This window comes from Periophthalmus magnuspinnatus, chromosome 18 (genome assembly GCF_009829125.3).
Source record: "Periophthalmus magnuspinnatus isolate fPerMag1 chromosome 18, fPerMag1.2.pri, whole genome shotgun sequence".
Classification (NCBI taxonomy): Eukaryota; Metazoa; Chordata; class Actinopteri; order Gobiiformes; family Gobiidae; genus Periophthalmus; species Periophthalmus magnuspinnatus.
The window spans coordinates 12798071-12818899 of record NC_047143.1 but is presented as its reverse complement, the minus strand read 5'-3'; the positions used below and the strand labels follow the sequence as shown (position 1 = coordinate 12818899).

The 20829-nt window shown below is 42.0% G+C and overlaps 1 protein-coding gene across 2 annotated transcripts in view; it reads left to right on the top strand.

Annotated features, from left to right (window-relative positions):
• Positions 1-20829, top strand: part of nagk (N-acetylglucosamine kinase) — a 34773-nt gene that overhangs the window by 2898 nt on the left and 11046 nt on the right. The window contains exons 3-5 of one of the 2 annotated variants that reach the window (XM_033983523.2): positions 1836-1934; positions 2398-2539; positions 16811-16921. In XM_033983523.2, the coding sequence (XP_033839414.1) occupies positions 1836-1934; positions 2398-2539; positions 16811-16921 (352 nt within the window). Of the gene's footprint in view, positions 1-1835; positions 1935-2397; positions 2540-16810; positions 16927-20829 lie in introns of both variants that reach the window. The other variant, XM_055228957.1, reaches the window with a different exon arrangement.

The following is a 20829-nucleotide window of genomic DNA, read 5'->3' as shown; positions in this document are numbered from 1 at the left end:
GAGGAGGACTATCGGACAGCTCTTCTGGTGGGATTCCAGGTGTTCCCAGGCCAGCCTAGAGACATAGTCCCTCCAGCGTGTCCTCCCGTTGGGACATGCCCGGAACATCTCCCTAGGAAGGCGTCCAGGAGGCATCCTGGGCAGATGCCCGAGCCACCTCAGCTGGCTCCTCTGAACGTATAAGAGCAGCAGCTCTACTTCGAGCTCCTTCCATGTGACTGAGCTCCTCACCCTATCTCTAAGGGAGTGCCCAGCCACCCTGTGGAGGAAATCCATTTTGGCATCACTGCGGACGCTGCCAGTCTCACACTCCATCTGACCCTCACTCGTGAACATGACCCCAAGATACTTGAACTCCTCCACTTGCAGCAGAGACTCCCCACCCACCCAAAGAGGGCAAGCCACCTTTTTCTGGTCAAGAACCATGGCCTAGGATTTGGAGGAGCTGATTCTCACCCCAGCCACTTCACACTCATCTGCAAACCGACCCAGCGCCAGCTGCAGGTCCTGGCTTGATGAAGCCATCAGGACAACATCATCAGCAAACAGCAGCGATGAGATCCTGTGGTTCCCGAACCAGACCCCCTCCAGCCCTTGACTGTACCTAGATATTCTGTCCATAAATACAATTAACAGAACCGGTGACAAAGGGCAGCCCTGGCGGAGTCCAATATGCACCGGAAACAGGTCTGACTTACTGCTGACAATGCGAAAACCGCTCCTGCTCCCCATACTCCCAGAGCACCCCCCCAAAGGACGCCACGAGAGACACAGTCTCAAATGCCTTCTCCAGATCCACAAAGCACACGTGGACTGGTTGGGCAATCTCCCATGAGCTCCAAGCACCCGATGGAGGGTGTAGAGCTGGTCCAGTGTTCCGCGACCAGGACGAAAACCGCACTGCTCCTCCTGAATCCGAGGTTCAACTGTCGGATGGATTCTCCTCTCCAGTACCCTGGAATAGACCTTACCGGGAAGGCTGAGGAGTGTGATTCCCCTGTAATTGGAACACACCCTCTGGTCCCCTTTCTTATATAGAGGGACCACCACCCCAGTCTGCCAGTCCAGATGTACCGTCCCCGACCGCAACGCAATGTTGCAGAGATGTGTCAGAGATGTGTCAGCCAAGTCAGCCCCACAACCTCCAGAGGATTAAGGTACTCGGGATGGATCTTGTCCACCCCCAGGGCCAACCAGGTGGGTGGTTGGTAAGCTCCTCGGTGGCAAGGGTGATGGCTGAGTCCGCCTCCGCGTCCCCAGTCTCTGCTTCCTCATTGGAAGACGTGACGGTGGGATTGAGGAGATCCTCAAAGTATTCCTCCCCCCTCTCGACAACATCCCCCAGTTGAGGTCAGCAAGTCTCGGCCCGTAGTGTTGACAGTGTTGGTGAAGCACTGCTTCCCCCTTCTGAGGCATTGGCCCCTTCTGAGGCATTGGACGGTTTGCCTGAATCTCTTTGAGGCCGTCCGATAGTCCTCCTCCATGGCCTCCCTGAACTCCTCCCAGCTCCGAGTTTTTGCCACCGTGACAACATGAGCCTCTGCACTCTTGGCCCGCCGGAACTTGAGATCCCTTACATCCGGTGTCCATCACCAGGTTCAGGCATTGCCACTGCTAGAAGAACTGCAGACCTCAGCTATAAGTGGCCATGCCGGCAATAGAGACGGAGAGCATGGCCCACTCGGAATCCATCCATGGACATCTTGACAGTTAATACATCTCACTTATTATATGATAAAAAAAAAAAAAAGAAGAAGATGCCTATCATACTTGGAGACAAGATCAATGTTACAAAAATAGAGTCAGTCATGCCCCTCCTCCCTCTGTCTGTGCAGTTGGTGGGTGCAGAGAAGTGCATCCAGGTGATTCACGAGATGGTGCAGAAGGCCAAGACTGAAGCCGGATTGGACCCCAACATGCCCCTGCGCTCCCTGGTAACAGTTACTTCAACTAATGCTAATGCTAATTTAATCTTAGTTACAAAACCATTGGACATGATGGCCAGGTTGTGTAGATTATGACACATTTTGGTTCTCAAAATGATTATCCAGTCAGAAAGTAGAATGAGTCTCACACGAGTCTCTCATTTGGGTTGCCAATTTTGGAGTTGAAATCAAGTTGATTTAAACCTAAAAGGACTCTCTCTGTTTTGAATTGTCACTATCTAAACCCCAACACCTGCAACCAATCATTATTCAGTGGTAGTGCAGCCTCTATAATTCAGTGAATTCTGGAGGTGCTGAATTCTACATGATGTATAGCCTGTCCTTACACTGATAATGAGGAAAAACTTGTACGTGTCCTCTATCTGAATGATATAATCATTGTTATTGTCTTATTTAGTGTTGGTGTGATGAAATGAGGTACTGTCCTTAGCTGTGGTGTGTGTGCATGCAGGGCATGTCTCTGAGTGGAGGCGATCAGAAGGAGGCCATAGATAAACTCATCCAGTACATGAAGGAGCGCTTCCCCAGCCTCAGCCAGCACTACCTGATCACCACAGACGCCGTGGGAGCCATTGCTACGGCAAGCGACAAGGGTCAGACTTTCCTCCTCTGTCCTCTGGAGAACTTTAGGGGTGTTGTCCTAACTGCTCATATGGGAGGGGGTATATTTTGGCAAATATTGGCTTCTTAGTTTCCCCACAAATTTTGGTGGTTTAGAGTATTACTTCCTGGTTGGACATGGACATGCGGACAACCATACTGTAAATAAGAGCCACTATTGTGAATTTTCCTTGTTTCTGCTATACTGTTATAATATATGACATCTGTGGATCATTATGTTAGAATTTGAATTTTAAATCACATTAAAGCCACAAACAGTGACGATGGCCCTCGATCCCCGTGCGACCACCTCCCCACGCAACCACCTGGGGCCAGCCACTGCCCACGCACAGCATTCCTCCCGCCTGGCCACCGCCCGGCCGCTATACGTCCCCCTTCACACCGTTTCAATAGTGCAATGTCGCCATCGCTCTTTAGGCTCATCCATGTGGCCGTGAGCGGGAATCAAAGAAACATGAAATGAAGTCATATTTTGAAGACGCGCTGCACATAAACCGTAAAGAATATCCCTTAAAACTTGGATAAATATTGACAATCATCATCAGTAGATTTGGCATGTGGAGTTTGAGCTCATTCGGATGAAAATCCTAGGACTAGATAGGTTTCATATGTACTTACAAAGTGGCATGGGTATTTCAATCCAATATGGCCGACTTCCAGTCCATAAGAGAGCAATGTTTCAATTCATTTTTATGCTTGTCTCACCATGCTCTATCACTGCTCTGATTTTTGTACGTGTATTCCAAAATGTACTAGGCTCCTCTCCCATAGTGGTCACCTTCTAGGTGGCTCCGTCGAGTGTGTGTGTGGGAAGGGGTGTGTGTGTGTGGGGGGGGGGGGGGGGGGGGGCATGGGGGCATGGGGCAAATGTATTAAATTTTTTGGCGAGCCAGTCGATCCTATACACCCATGTGAGACTTTTCATCGACATTGAGGGGATGAAAAATGCGATTGTTTGGGCAGAAAAACAAACAATTAAAGCCGCAAGCGGCAATGATGGCCCTCGCCTCCCACGTGACCACCCCCCCATGCCACCGCAGGGGGGTCAGCCACCGCCTCCACCGTTTCTATAGCACAGATTGGACATTGCATTATAGTGGCGGTCCATGGCGTTGAACCGGCAACCAAGTGCATAATACAGTTATGGTGTAATTGACTTTTTGCTATGTTTTGAGGCCTTCAATTATCTCCCCAAGTTTCATGCCAATCGAACAAAGTTAGATTAGAGATAGATTAGATAATACTTTATTGTCAGATCAGAGATCTGAAAGTTGTGTCTTTTACGTGTACAGTAAGGGGTGCTATAGAGGTCACATGCTCATTATGGTTCTCTATTCACAGTTTTATTCTGTATCAGTGATGAGATTTTTAATCCAATATGGCTGACTTCCCGTCCGTCATAGAGCTGTGCTTCAATTCATTTTTATGCTTGTCTCACTGTGTTCTGTCACTGCTCTGATTTTTGTGCTTGTATTCCAAAATTAACGAGCCTCCTCTCCCATAGGGGTCAAATTGTAGGTGGTGCCGTTGCGCCGGTGGGCATGGGACATTCTCGTGATGCCATAGTGCGCTATAGTGTTCATTTTGATTCAAAGTAATATTGCGTTCCATTCATGACAGAATTCCACATATGTGATGTGAATGTGAGCTCTGTAGGGCAATGACCGTGTTCGTGAGAGGACATAAAAAAACAGGAAACAAAGGCGTTTTTCGGCGGCGTGCTACGGGCAAACGGCGTGGAATTTGGAGGAAATGTGGATGTTTTATAAAAACCCAGATGTCTAGATGTGGCATGTGAAATCTGAGCTCATTTGGACCAAAAACCTGGGACTAGATATGTTTTGAAAACATGTGGCGTAAAATGTGGCGAATATTTGATTCAATATGGTCGACTTCCCATCCATCATAGGGCAGTGCTTTAATTCATTTGAATGCTTGTTAATACAGGTATGGTGTAATTGATTTTTTTGCACCTTTTGTGGCCTAAAACAATTTCTCAAAGTTTTATGGCTGTCAGACAATGTTATGTCTTTCACATGTATTATAGGGGGCGCTATTGTTTTGAGTGGCCATGTGCTTTTTTCTTAGTTCTGTTCATGTTTTGATTCTGCATCCATGGATACATTTAGAGCTGTGTAGGCTAATGCCTGCGAGTGTCAGACATTTTTCAATTATTTTTTTGGAGTCATTGTGTCCAATTTATTGCCCAAATTTCATAGGAATCCAATCATGTTGACGTTTCATGTCTACGGTAGCGGGCGCTATAGGGGGGGCATGTATAGTTCAAGCACACATTATAATGCATTACATTTAGGGCTAAATGACACATGTGTGATGTGAATTGGAGCTGACATTTTTCAATGATTTTTTTTGGAGGCTTTGCGTCCCTAGTGCCCAACCGCAATAATGAATTTGATAATGTTTATAATTCACGTCTATGGTAGGAGGAGCTATAGTGTTCATTTTGATTAGACTTTATAGTGCATTACATTCAGGCTCACATATAGTGAGGCAAGTAAGTATTTTGACACCCTGTGATTTTGCAAGTTCTCCCACTTAGAAATCATGGAAGGGTCTGAAATTTTCATTTTAGGTGCATGTCCACTGTGAAAGACATAATCTAAAAAAAATAATCTGGAAATCACATTGTATGATTTTTAAAAATTATTTATTTGTATGTTACTGCTGCAAATAAGTTTGAACACCTGTCTATCAGCTACAATTCTGACCCTCAAAGACCTGTTAGTCCACCTTTAAAAAGTCCATCTCCATTCCACTTATTCTCCAAAATTAGAAGCACCTGTTTTTTTTGTTTTGTTTTTTTTATTTATTTGAAGGACAGTGTGCAGATACATTAAAAAGATGGCTGCACCAGATTTAGCAAAATGCTAATTTCCATCTGTTTGAGGTCGTTAGCTGCATAAAGACACCTGTCCACCCCATACAATCAGTAAGACTCCAACTACTAACATGGCCAAGACCGAAGAACTGTCAAAATGCACAACAGACAAAATTGTAGACCTCCACAAGGCTGGAAAGGGCTACGGGGAAATTGCCAAGCAGCTTGGTGAATAAAGATCCACTGTTGGAGCAATTATTAGAAAATGGAAGAAGCTAAACATGACTGTCAATCTCCCTCGGACTAGGGCTCCATGCAAGGTCTCACCTTGTGGGGTCTCATTGATCCTAAGAAAGATGAGGAATCAACCCAGAACTACACGGGAGGAGCTGGTCAATGATCTGAAAAGAGCTGGGACCACCGTTTCCAAGGTTACTGTTAGTAATACACTAAGACGGCACAGAAGGTTCCCCTACTTAAACCAGCACATGTCCACACCTGTCTTAAGGTTACCAATGACCATTTGGATGATCCAGAGGAGTCATGGGAGAAAGTCATGTGGTCAGATAAGACCAAAATAGAACTTTTTGGTCTTAATTCCACTCGCAATGTTTGGAGGAAGAAGAATGACGAGTACCATCCAAAGAACACTATCCCTAATGTGAAGCATGGGGGTGGTAGCATCATACTTTGGGGGTGTTTTTCTGCACATGGGACAGGATGACTGCACTGTATTAAGGAGAGGATGACTGGGGCCATGTATTGCAAGATTTTGAGGAACAACCTCCTTCCCTCAGTTAGAGCATTGAAGATGGGTTGTGGCTGGGTCTTCCAACATGACAATGACCCGAAGCACACAGCCATGATAACCAAGGAGTGGCCCCGTAAGAAGCATGTCAAGGTTCTGGAGTGGCCGAGCCAGTCTCCAGGCCTAAACCCAATAGAAAATCTTTGGAGGGAGCTCAAACTTCGTGTTTTTCAGCGACAGCCCAGAAACCTGACTGATCTGGAGAAGATCTGTGTGGAGGAGTGGGCCAAAATCCCTCCTGCAGTGTGTGCAAACCTGGTGAAAAACTACAGGAAACGTTTAACCTCTGCAATTGAAACAAAGGCTACTGTACCAAATTTTAACATTGATTTTCTCAGGTGTTCAAATACTTATTTGCAGCAGTAACATACAAATAAATAATACAAAAAAAAAAAAATAAATCAAAAAAAAATCATACAATGTGATTTCTGGATTTTTTTTTTTTTTAGATTATGTCTCTCACAGTGGACATGCACCTAAAATGAAAATTTCAGACCCCTCCATGATTTCTAAGTGGGAGAACTTGCAAAATCAAGGGTGTTCAAATACTTATTTGCCTCACTGTAATGGATGAGTGATGTAAATTTAAGCTATTTAGGTCAATGCCTGTGCGTATAAGAAATTTTTCATTGCTTGTTTTTGGAGTCTTTGAGCCCCTGGTGGCCAAGCATGAAAACTGACCCATGCCTGTAATATATTTATTTGGTACTTGTCATGTACCTAATTTATTCTCCAAGTTTTGTAGGATTCCGATAATGTTGACATTTCACATTTATGGTAGGGGGTGCTATAGTGTTCATTTTGATTAGACTTAGACTAGTCCATTCATACATGCCCCCATCACGCATATGTGATGTGAATGTGGGTTCTGCAGGCCAATGCCCGTGGTCGTGAGAGGACATTGAAAAAAAAAACAGGAAATGAAGGCATTTTTCGGTGGCGTGCTACGGGCGAATGGCGTGGAATGTGGTGAAAATGTGGATATCGTATGGATCCCCATGGGTCTAGATGTGGCATGTGAAATCTGAGCTCATCTGGACCTAAAACCTGGGAGTAGATACATTTTGAAAACACTTGGTGAAAAATTTGGGGAATTTCAATCTAATATGGCCTACATTCTGTCCGTTGATTTATTTTAATTAAATTTTAGGCTTGTGTCAGCGTGCCCTATCACTGTTCCAATTTTTGTGCATGTATTCCAAAATATAGCCGGTGGGAGTGGTACATTTTTGCAATGCCAAATTCATGAAATTTTTTGCCAAGCTGGTCGATCTTATAGCCCTATGTGGGAATTTTCGTGCATGTGTAGGAGATGAAAACTGCAATTGTTTGTGCTGGAAAATTATAATTAAAAAAAGAAACCGAGGAAGTATTGATCTACAACGCCCTCATAAAAGTCAAGTCAGTTAACTTCTGTGTGGCTGTTGGCATGTTCACCTTTATTTTGTTAAATTAATTTTTTAAAGTGTGATAAATTGTCTGTGTTTTTACATGGAATTTTATGTATTGATCTAGGAGAAAACTAGGAGAAACTACATTCAATAGTTTATTTCACACGGTATGTTACTTACAAGGGATATTTTCCCCTCAAGTTTGTCAAACAATGCAGGATGGTTGTGTCGCAAATATGCATGCAAGTTGCTCGAGTTTGCCCTTGGAGACGCAAATTTTTCTCGGCAGGCTCTGCAGATTGGTAGCTCATCGCCTTGTTGGTCTTGGTTTTCAAAGCCATAATAATTCTACACATCAGACTTCACCTTCTTGAGTGGAGGATAGAAATGTGTGGCATCATCTGGGTCCAGATCCTGCCTAGTAGGTATGACGGTGACTGAGGTGAAGAACCATCCCCAATTCAGAATAGCCACAGAAGCAAACAAGTTTGATTGCTATGATAGAGGGCCCCCTGGTGGGCACCACCACGAGAAGTAACATCTAAACTTTGTATTGAAACCGGAAGCATGAGGCAGTCTGGTTCCGTAAAGGCGATTATAATTGTGAGTGATGATCACGATAATTAAAAAATGCCACAAACAATTAATTGTGGACCTTCTGAAAGAGACAGACAATGGATTAGTATCAAAAGGCTAACCAGGCTTGTTGCATGAGAATTTCAGGATCTATAAGTTTCTGTGCTACAAAAGTACTCTCCAACCTGTGCTATTGAGTCTCTTGACTTGGCAACTGCATTCATGATCTCCTTCTAAGACCTGTTATGTTCTGGGGCTGCTTTGCTGCATCTGGCACAGGGTTTCTTGAATCTGTGCAGGGCACAATGAAATCTCAAGACCATCAAGGGATTCTAGAGAGAAATGTGCTGGCCAGTGTCAGAAAGCTTGGTCTCAGTCGCAGGTCATGGGTTTTGCAACAGGACAATGACCCAAAACACACAGCTAAAAACACCCAAGAATGGGTAAGAGGAAAACATTGGACTATTCTAAAGTGACCTTCTATGAGCCCTGACCTAAGTCCTACTAAGGCATCTTTGGAAGGAGCTGAAACATGCCATCTGGAAAAGGCACCTTTTGAACCTGAGACAACTGGAGCAGTTTGCTCATGAGGAGTGGGCCAAAATATCTGCTGAGAGGTGCAGAAGTCTCATTAACACTTACAGGAATCATTTGATTGCAGTGATTGCCTCAAAAGGTTGTGCAACAAAGTATTAAGTTAAGGGTACCATCATTTTTGTCCAGTTTCATGAGTTTTTTTTTTTTTTTTTTTTTTTTTTTTTAATAATTCTGTTGAAGCATGGTTGAAACGTAATGTCTGACTTTCATTGGTTAAATTTCACAGAATTTGTATTTATTATTACTTTTGTCAGACTCAAGTTATTTCCGTTACCATTGTGAGTTTTTCTTTCATTAACCGAAGGGTACCAACAATTTTGTCCATGTCTGTATTAGCTTGTTATGTTGAGGGTTTCATTTGGGGTGGTACACAAATATTTTCAATGACTGCTATACCTCACATCAGAACAAAGTTTACTGTTGGTTGTGAATCTCTGAATTTGTTACTTTGGGAAAAAAGATACAAATACACCAGGAGACATGCATTAAACATTTAGAGAAAGATAAGCTCATATCTAAGATGGGGCCCAATGTCATCTTTGATGCAAGTCACTTGGCATTGAATCTCAAACAGGCTATAGTACAGACTCTTATGAAGCAGAGTCATTTGTAAACTTAAGGTCAAGTCATTTGAGCTGAATTTTAATGGTAACTCAGAGATTTTTACTTTTACTGATGCATCTTTTGCCAATCTGTCAGATGGGGGAGTTCACCTTATTGTTTTGATTGGACACTTCTCTCCCATTTCATGGTAGTCAAAGAGAATCAAGAGAGTTGTCAGAAGCACACTTGCACTTTCAGTATTGTTTTCTGAGGTTAATGCTGGTTGTATGGATCACCCTGTACCAAAAATCTGTGTCACTGATAACTTTTTGTCTTGTTGATACGATAAAGTTTACCAACTTTGTTAGCTGAACTGATTGAAACTAAAAAGGTTCAACAGGTGTTGTGGTCAGAAATCAAAGAGCAGCTTACAGACTGCCTAACCAAAAAGGGAGCCTTGTCAGCCTGCTACTAAAGGCTCTCTATGAATCACATAGGGCTGTTAAAGGGCAAAAAACATTCTGCTATTCTGCTATTCTAACAAAAAACATGTTCCTGTTCTGTTCCTTTGAGATTCATGAGCTGATCATTTTGCTGCTGGGGGTCTAAAATTTACTTTTTATTTGAAGAGACTGAAATTGTTAGATCTTGTTTTTATGTTTACTTACACAGCTAGTGAGTTCTATAGCCTCATTTCCACTGGTGCGGAACAGTTGGGGAGGTGGCACCATAAGGCCGGGTAGGGTTCCGATTACAAACAGCCCAGGCCACTTTTGGGACTAGCAAGGCCTGCACCACCACACAGTGCAGGACAGCTATAAAAACACAGGAGCTGCAGGAGCATCAACACAGATCAACAGCAGCACACACCATCCCTGCAGTCATTGGAGAACCAGCAGGATGCCAGTAGTGGTCCGCATTACATTTCTTGGATGAAATGATCATCATTAAGATGGCAAAAACTATTGTTCTGTGTATAAACACAAAACAATAGTTTCTCCCCATACACTGACTTGATCCTGTGATATACAGCCATATTTGCAGTGATGGGAACTTCTATGTTGAGCTGATATGCTTTGCAAAACTGACCAAGCCAGCTTTATCCTGTTTATCGATGCATGCCACTCCCTTCAAGATAATTACATTTGCAGCGTGTAATGCAACTAGCACTAGCAAACTCCAATGCATTAAATAAAGATAGGTTAAAACTTGGTGTAGAGGTGGAAATAATTGAAATAGATGCCAAAAACTGACGATAAACCGAAATTCTAGCTTTAGCCTCGTCTTGCAGAGCCACAAACCTGGAATACTAAGTGTCTCACTGAGATCAGCTATATGAGAGTATATTTCAGGTACAATTTAGATTTTATTAAGTTAATTATGTTAAGGTCAGTTGTTCATGTAGCAGAGCCCTGTCCCTGGATCTGGAGCATGGAAACGCAAATTGGCTGGAGTTGCTGCTGGTCCTCAAATGACTGTGCAGGGGCATGACTAGCACTGCCCCTCATGAGCCAATCCCAGGTCCCAAGCATTCCTGACCCCTTTGGTAGGTAGTACCTCCAGCGGTCTGCTTTGGACACCTAAAAGTTGACGGTACTGATAATGGAAACAAGGTTTATTGCCCCTTTTGCACATGTTATGCGCTACGGTGTTATCAGGGCTTGTAGCTTACTGAATAAATCTGCCTGAACTAAAGATGAAGCTATTATTTAGACCAGTGGTTCTTAACCTTGTTGGAGGTACTGAACCCCACTAGTTTCATATGCACATTCACCAAACCCTTCTTTATTGAAAAATAAAATATGATTTTTTTCAAATACAAGACACATGTATTTTTTACTGGTGCACAAAATGAACCGTGCATTAACATCACTGTGTTCAAAGAATAAATACAATGCATGAACTCACAACAAATTACATACATACCTTTTTCACAAAGACATGACCTTTTTTAATACTACCACACTGAAATGATTTTAATTTTTTATCTTATGTATTCCAGTAATGAACTTATTGTATTTATGCTATTTATTATTTTTAACATTTTAACCCACACCGTAACTCCACAACCAATTGTGCTCTCATGTAAATTCATGTCAAAGCAGAGGCACGAGGCTCTTTAAATACATTACTGTCATTAGGGTAATGTGCTTCCGTGGTCCCTCGAAGATGTCCAATCAGAGGGCAATTGTCGCCGGGATCCTCCCAGCCAATGCTGGGGCATCACTCTGGCCGTGTCTCATGCTGTGTCTCAATTCACCAAAGAACGGCATATTTAAGTCGGGCGGGTACTTCGATAGGCACACCGAAGGGTGCATTTGTCAAATTGGGACACGGCTGGCTTCTGGAGACGCTCACAGTCCGCAAATCATGAGTCAGGTGCATGTCTTGACCTCCGCCGAACCCCTGAGACTGACTCACAAACCCAGGTTAAGAACCACTGATTTAGACTAACATGTCATGTCATATGAACTGAACTCATCTATAGGTTTTATAACGTTGAAAATTAGCTCTGTTACCATAGCTATTAACAATTCAAAGCCAAACAGTCCAGCTTTTCCCTGGTGAAAAATTCCTAAAAATGACACCTATAAACAGGAAGCTGAAACCAAAGAATGCAGCCACAGGGACTGACTCTACTGTTTCCATAGTTCTCTTATGACTAAATAACCATATAGGCCCATTCACAGCCTGACCCAGGAATTTACCTGCATTTTGTCAGAACAGGGTCATGTGAGAATGACCCCAGGGTTGATTTCCCTGCATTTTTTTATTTGGCAAATTACTAGGAATATGCACGGAAGGATTATTTGTGAATAAAGCCAGAAAATTTCCAGTGCTACCCTTGGTAAGGAGCTTGGTTTCCTTGGTTACAATCTTGGTTTCATGGTTACAAGCTTGGTTTCTTGGCTATGCTATGTGGTTACATTCCATTCTCATTTAGTTAAACATGCACATGGTTTTCATGTTTTCTAAATCTAACTTGGTTTGATTGGATTGTACCTATGGTAAATATTATACCACAGGTACAATAATATAGTTTTACATCAGTTAAGCGGCAATTTTTGGAAAAAAGTTGAGAAGAAAAGTACAAAAATGCAGGAGGTAGTGCAGCGTTCTAAAACGAAATCTCACTACCTATGTCATCTACACGGAAAAATACATTCAAAATGTAGGGACAATTCACGCACAAAGAAGCCATTTCAAAATGTATTTAAAGAAGCTGTATTGTGCTTTTGTCTGTTATATAGTTATATATATATCTACAGTGGTGAAACAGAGAAAGTAGCAAAGTACTGTACTCAAGTACAATAGGTATCTGTACTTTACTTAAGTAAATTTTTAAAGTGGATACTTTTACTCACTACATTTAAGAGCAGATATTTGTACTTTTTACTCCACAACATTTTTAAACAGGACTGTTACAATTTTAGATTAAAAATAATCCTTTTGTGAAACTTGGTGAGTTTTGAAATACAGAAAAAGTTCCCGAAATACAGAAAAAGTTCCCGAAATACAGAAAAAGTTCCCGAAATACAGAAAAAGTTCTTGTCTCAGTCCCCCCAGTCTCAGTCCCGGGCTAAGTCCCGGGCTAAGTCCCGGGTTAAGTCCCGGGTTAAGTCCCGGGTTAAGTCCCGGGTTAAGTCCCGGGTTAAGTCCCGGGCTAAGTCCCGGGCTAAGTCCCGGGCTAAGTCCCGGGCTAAGTCCCGGGCTAAGTCCCGGGCTAAGTCCCGGGCTAAGTCCCGGGCTAAGTCCCGGGCTAAGTCCCGGGCTAAGTCCCGGGCTAAGTCCCGGGCTAAGTCCCGGGCTAAGTCCCGGGCTAAGTCCCGGGCTAAGTCCCGGGCTAAGTCCCGGGCTAAGTCCCGGGCTAAGTCCCGGGCTAAGTCCCGGGCTAAGTCCCGGGCTAAGTCCCGGGCTACATACATTTCAAAGCAGAGTGACTTTTGTTTCACACCCATAAGATAGTGAACTTTTACACTTAGACAGGTAGAACAACAACTTTTCTGTGGGATGGAGACAGAGCCTTCACACATGTTAGTGTCTGGTCTAGGTCGGACAGACTGACACAGAACAAATGCTTTTAAAGTCACAGCATGAATATACTGAAATTTCCATCACAGGACTGAAAAGTATTTTTTATGATTGTTTGAGACATGTCAGTTGATTTATTTATTTTTTTTAATCAAGTTTATAAGTTGGGCAAACAATAACAATTTAAATGGCTAGAAAAAAAACAACAACTATTTAGTTGTGTCAGCTGAACAAACTTCAGCACAACTCTTTATCAAAATCACTATATTTAAAGTTTTATTAGATCTCAAAATCTACACAAAATACTTTAACTTTTTATTCTTTAAGCACATTTTAAAATGTACTTAAAGAATGTACTTTTGCTCCAGTAACTGTATTTGTACTTGAGTACTGTACCTCAGGAACATTATGTTATAATTTGGACATTTTAAATCACAATAGTCACCTACGATGACTTCATAAAACAAAGAAAAAGTCAGCTGACTTGTTTTAAAAGACGGCATTGCCCAATGAGAGCTGACGTTGCCATAAATGTCAGGAATAGATGCAGATCACATTTTTTCCCATTTATACCAAAAATAACTATGCAATGCTGCTGTTCCTACACACAAGAACATTTTATTGGAGAATGAACGTTTGAGCAATCTTCAGTCAAAAATAAGCAATTAAAGAAAGTAAAATTATAGTGAAAAAGTAAAATCTTAAAATATAATGATGTTAACTATATTTTAGGGAAATGAGTAGTCTAACCTGTCATGCACAACAATACCCAGTAATGTTCTGCGATTGGGACATGTGTGAATGAGGGTCACTGCTCGGTGTTCTGGGAATTTACTGGGAATAGGGCTTTTGGATTTGAATAGGGCTGATGGCATTTTATGAACACTAACGGTTTGAAATGTAGTAAGGGACATGAGATCTAGTTATATCAGATCATGTGTCATCTCAAAGGGCAAAGATTTGTGTGTGTGCTCGGCTATTTATGAATTCACACTTGACTTTATGGGGGACAAAAATCCCGCCCTGATGAGGTAAACCCTTCTACAACCTGGTTTAAAGTCCAGGTATGCCTTAAAACATAAGTTAATATTTAGATTAAGCTTTGGCCAGTCATGGCTGGTTAGATTGCAACAAAGCTATTATGACTTGGTTTGGTGGGCTGGTGCGTGTGGTAAATATTAAAGTATAAGTACTAAAATAGAGGAAGTAGTGAATAGTTTTAAAACAAAATACCTCTACCTATGTCATCAGCATCAAAAATCCATCAAAATTTCAGGGAAGTTTAGAAATGGGAACATTTTACAAAATAAAAGTCAATCACAACTATTGTACAATTTTGGCCTTTGTGGTTGTTTGGTAACAGTTTTGGAATTACCTCTATGTTACTGCTATGTATATCATATCTGCTGCCTGTGTCCAACCATGAAATAAAATGCTAAACTTCATTAAAAAAAAAAAAAAACTGGGATGATTTTTTCTTGAAGGTGCTGTACCTGTATTCTTGTGCTGTACTCTTAAAAAAGTGAGGAACAGAACTACATAATTTTAAACGTTTGCTGTGGTCCATAGTATTCCTCACGAGCATTCCAATTATTGACCGTACTGGGTGTGTACACGTTTTGACAACTCTCAGAGACCAGAGCCAAGATGTATGCGTGTGTGTAATTTTATATATATATATATATATATATATATATATATATATATATATATATATATATATATATATATATATATATATATATACAGTCCCTGACAAAAGTCTTGTCGCTTATCCATTTTGTAGAAACAAAAGCTTATAACCTGACTTTAAATTAATCAATTGGTTTTAGAAATGTCTCATATGAAAGCTAAAACCCTCCCAAATTATGCTCAATATACTCAAATACATTTGCTTCACTGAAGAAAGATTGATAAATTAATGAACACAGAAAGGTCAGATTTTGGCAAGGCAAAAGTCTTGTCACCTTGTCATATGATGCACCCAATCCTAGATTACAGCCTCACCTGTGATCAGTTACTGATCAATCAATTAGTGGGTGTGTATAAAAAGAACCCCAGCACACCAGACCTTCACATCAACTGCAACTTGACCTCTGACAACATGCCTAAGATCCACCCTGATACCAAAGCGTTAATTATCAAGAGGCTGAAGACTAGATCCACTGCTGAGGTGGCTGACACCTTCAATGTGTCTCAGCGTCAAGAAAAAGATCTGAAAAGACTGGAGATGTTTTTCCGGCAGACCCCGCAAGACAACTGCTCAGGAGGACCGTTTGTTGATTCGAAAATCTAAGGCCAGCCCCTTTTCCACTGCAGTACAGCTCCACCAGGCCTGGTCACCTCAAGTCTCTGTGTCAACCAGAACAGTTTGTAGAATTCTGTCTCGAAATGGCCTCCATGGTCGAATCAGTGCACAGAAACCAGCATTAAACAAAAGGCAATAAAAAAAACGTGTGGCATTTGCCAAGGCCCACAGCCTGCTAAAAGAATGGACAGTGGAAAAGTGGCAGAAGGTGGATTTCTCAGATGAATCCTCAGTTGAATTACATCAGAGCCTCCGCAAATATTGCAGGAGACCTACTGGAGCCTGCATGGATCCAAGATTCACCCAGAAAACAGTTAAGTTTGGTGGCGGAAAAAACATGGTCTGGGGTTACATCCAGTATGGGGGTGTGTGAGACATTTGCAGGGTGGAAGGCAATATCAATAGCCTAAAATATCAAGAAGTATTAGCTACCTCTTACATTCCTAACCATAAAAGGGGTCAAATTTTGCAGCAGGATGGTGCTCCATCGCATACTTCTATCTCTACATCAAAGTTTCTCAAGGCGAAGAAGATCAAGATGCTCCAGGACTGGCCAGCCCAGTCACCAAACATGAACATCATTGAGCATGTCTGGGGTAGAATGAAAGAGGCAAAACCAAAGAATCTTGATGAACTCTGGGAGGCATGTAAGACTGCTTTCTTTGCTATTCCTGATGACTTCATCAACAAATTGTATGAATCATTGTGGAACCGCATGGATGCAGTCCTTCAAGCGCATGGAAGTCATACAAGATATTAAATATGGATCTCACAGCACCACTACTTAATTCACTGACGTTATGCAACATATTTTTGTATTTGAAGTAAATTATTTGTTCAATTTTCTGAAGGCGTCAAAACTTTTGTCTTGCCAAAATCTGACCTTTCTGTGTTCATTAAATGATCAATCTTTCTTCAGTGAAAAAAATTTATTTTAGTATATTGAGCATAATTTGGGAGGGTTTTAGCTTTCATATGAGACATTTCTAAAACCAATCGATAAATTTAAAGTCGGGTTATAAGCTTTTGTTTCTACAAAATGGATAAGCGACAAGACTTTTGACAGGTATGTATATATATATATATATATATATAAACACACACATACACATTAGTGTGTAAGGAAACCTGACGTGTGTGTGTTTGCAGGGGGCGTGGTGCTCATCTCCGGCACTGGCTCTAACTGTAAGCTGGTGAACCCAGGCAGCTCTACGGTGGGCTGTGGAGGCTGGGGTCACATGATGGGCGATGAGGGCTCAGGTACTCTCTCTCTTATGCATACTCCTATTGTAAAGGATTTATCTATACTCCTTCTCTTATCAATAGTGCTTATCAAGCCCTATTTTAGACATATAAATAATTAATTTCTCTACATTTTCATCAAATTTCAAATTAAAATAAGCCTTAAACTAAGTAGTACTAACTACCCTATTTCCGGACTATAAGTCGGACATTTTTTCATAGTTTGGCTGGGGGTGCACCTTGTACTCAGATGCAAGTTATATGTGAAATTCTTAAAATATATAATTTTGCATCATTGTTATTATCACACTGACAACCGTGCAAGAGCACTCTAGGCTGGTGTACTAGTATGACAGCCACGTTATCTATGCTTCTGGTAGCTTAATAACGGTACATTAGTGTGCTGTACTGCTATTCAGCCTGTTGTTTTCTATTTTGTTGTTACTATTATAACTTGCCTTTAAAAATAAAATGTCTGTTTTTGGTATCGGATTTTGTAAAATAAATTTCTCCAAAAACTGCAACTTATAGTCCAGTGCGACTTGTATATGCTTTTTTTTCTTCATTATTATGCGTTTTTTTGGCTGGTGCAACTTATATAGTCCAGAAAACTTATATAGTCCAGAAAATACGGTAAAGTGGTCCCTCGTTTATTTGCTCTAAAAATAACCCTTCTGTGACATATTGTTGTACCCTTATCAAAAATATACCAGGACACACAAACGCTGCATATTTAGTTTTTCTTTCAAATTGTTACACCTTGTGACCTCATCAAGTGATAATACAGGAGGTGCTCCACTTCTATCGTAAACTCCATATGCCTTCACTAGAATGATTAGTTGAAACTAAGAAGTGAAATATGCTTCTCAGTGCACTAAAGGATATTGGAGACTTTCTATTGACGGTCTCAACTGGATAAAAGCTAAAAGAAAAACATTTTTGAAAATTTCAACAACTGCACCATGTGTGAATGAAACAAAACACAGTGTAGACCAGGGGTGCGCAGACTTTTTCAGTATGTGAGCTACTTTTAAAATGATCGTGTCTGAAAGATCTACCACCTAATACAAAAATGTTAAACATATATTTATTTGTAAATGTATTATGAATTCTTACATGTACAGTGCATTTTGATGTACCTTGCACAACGTCATGAGATAATACTGCACAACACAATTGAACTTCTTACATGTTCATAATTACTTGAATGATGGTTACTGCCCTGATGACACTGAATGGAATCAGTGAGGGATGCATAGTTCGGGCAGTAGCTTCTGACAGCCAGCCAGGAGTAAAATTGCATTTTTCATTTGAAAGCGATAACAGAGCTAATCATGTGGATTACGGTTTTGTCTTTTTTTATAGCCATAAAAATCATGTTAAACGAAGTATGAGAATTTACAGCTTTTTTTCGCACAACTACTTCTATTTTACACATCCATCCATATTTTTTTTCTTTTACGCATCGAATAAATGACTGGGAAAACCCCTGCAGCGCCTGCGCTCTCATTCATCACCTTCGAGGAACAACAGAGGCAGATTACCGTAATGATGGTAAAATATTTAGATAGCCCCGTGTCTCCCCTTTGAGACGGCATTTGAATTTACATGAGAGGACGACTAGTTGCGGAGTTACGCTGCTGGAAAGTCTGCAACTGCGCTCTATCAGCGACTATAGGATCCGAAGCTATAGGGTTAAACTAACTTGCGCTTGTTTATGCGTGTGCAGCGCCCATGATGTGACCTAGGGTCAGGTGTAATCTGACTGGTTGTCCTGTATATTAGTCATGTGACTGGATGGATGACGGAACGTGATCTACCCAAAATGCCTTCGCAATCGACTGGTAGATCGCGATCGACGTAATGAACACCCCTGGTGTAGACCCTCAGTCGTTCAGGTCTGATCCATAGGAAACGACAAAGTTCAAATCTGTCAACTGGACAAATCGTTGTTGGAGTGAAGACGTTTTGCTGCTCATCCAAGCCGCTTCTTCAGTTCTGGTCAGAATGCTGGTGGCCACTGCCTTTATATCTATCTGAGGGGAGGGGCTAACCACACTGAAACTGTAAACAGCTGTTTCCAGTTTCAGCTGAGACTACCCTATTCAGCCCCTATACGACCCTGCTATTGTTCTCACTGTTCTGGGTCTGAGAATGGAGTTGTAGATGGGGGAGAGATTATGTCTCAGGTCCCCATTCCTTGTCTTAATACCACGTATTTCCAGTTTATAGGAAACGTCTACAGGCAAATCCATGGCTGTGCCGTGGGTTCACCTGTCCATAGGATATTCTCCCAGGAGCTTTGTGGCTTGTCAACAGGTAGTTTGGCGCATTCCAATCTGGCTTTTTTATTATGTTTTCAACAGTGGTGTCCTCCTTGGTCGTCTCCCACTAAGTCCACTTTGACTCAAACAACAACGGCTGGTGTGATCTGACACTGATGTTCCTTGAGCTTGAAGTTCACCTTTAATGTCTTTAGAAGATTTTCTGGGCTCTTTTCTTACCATTTGTACTATCTGTCTCTTTGATTTGTCATCAATTTTCCTCCTGTGGCCACGTCCAGGGAGGTTAGCTACAGTGAATAATATGTGCAACTGTAGTCACAGGAACATCAAGCTGCTTGGAGATGGTTTTATAGCCTTTACCTTTAACATGCTTGTCTATAATTTCTTGAGACAACTCTTTCCTTTGCTTCCTCTGGTCCATGTTGTGTGTGGTACACAATGTCACGAAACAGCACAGTGACTGATTACAAGATTGTAGACACCTGTGATGCTAATTAGTGGACCCTTTTCTAGGGGTACCATCATTTTTGTCCAGGCCTGTTTCATGAGTTTATTAGTAATTCTATTGAAGCATGGTTGAAAAGCAATATCTGACTTTAATTGGTTAAATTTCATAGAATTTTTATTTATTATTACTTTTGTCAGATTCAAATTATTGCTGTCACCATTGTTAGTTTTTCTTTCATTAACCGAAGGGTACCAACAATTTTGTCCACGTGTGTATGTAGCCCATCCACCTTGCGGAGGAAACTCATTTCGGCCACTTGTATCTTGTCCTATTGGTCATTTCCCAGAGCATGTGACCATAGGTGAGGGTAGAAATGCAGATTAATTGATAAATCAAGAGCTTTGCCTTTCAGCTCAGCTCCTTCTTCACCACAACGGACCAATACAGCGACCGCATCACTGCAGATGTTGCACCGCCTGTCATTATTACGCTCCATCCTTCCCTCACTTGTGAACAAGATGAAGCCATCAGGACATCATTCACAAACAGCAGAGATGAGATCCTGTGATTCCTGAACCGGACCCCCTCCAGCCCCTAGCTGCGCCTAGAAATTCTGTCCATAAATACAATGAACAGAACTGGTGACAAAGGGCAGCCCTAACGGAGTCCAACATGCATAGGGAACGTTCGGTCATAGAGGGACCAGACAACCGGTAGCAAAGATCACCGTACCCCATACCCCCAAACACACCCTGGACTTGAAGTACCCAGGACGGATCTCATCCACCCCCTGAACCTTGCCACCGAGGAGCTTGCCAACCACCCCAGTGACTTCAGCTAGGATGATGGACCAGTCCGCCCTCAGCTCACCACTAGGTGGTGATCGATTGACAGCTCTGCCCCTCTCTTCACCTGAGTGTCCAAGACACAAGAAAGTTGATCATCGACCTCTAACCTAGACTGTCTTGGTGCCACATGCACTGATGGACACCCTTGTGCTTGAACATGTGTTCGTTATGGACAAACTGTGACTAGCACATAAGTCCAATAACAGAACACCGCCTAGGTTCAGATCAGGGAGGCTGTTCTTCCTAATCATGCCCCTCCAGGTGCCATTGTCGTTACCCACATGGACATTGAAGTCTCCCAGGAGAACAACGGAATGCCCGGTCAGTGCACTGTCTAGTACCCTT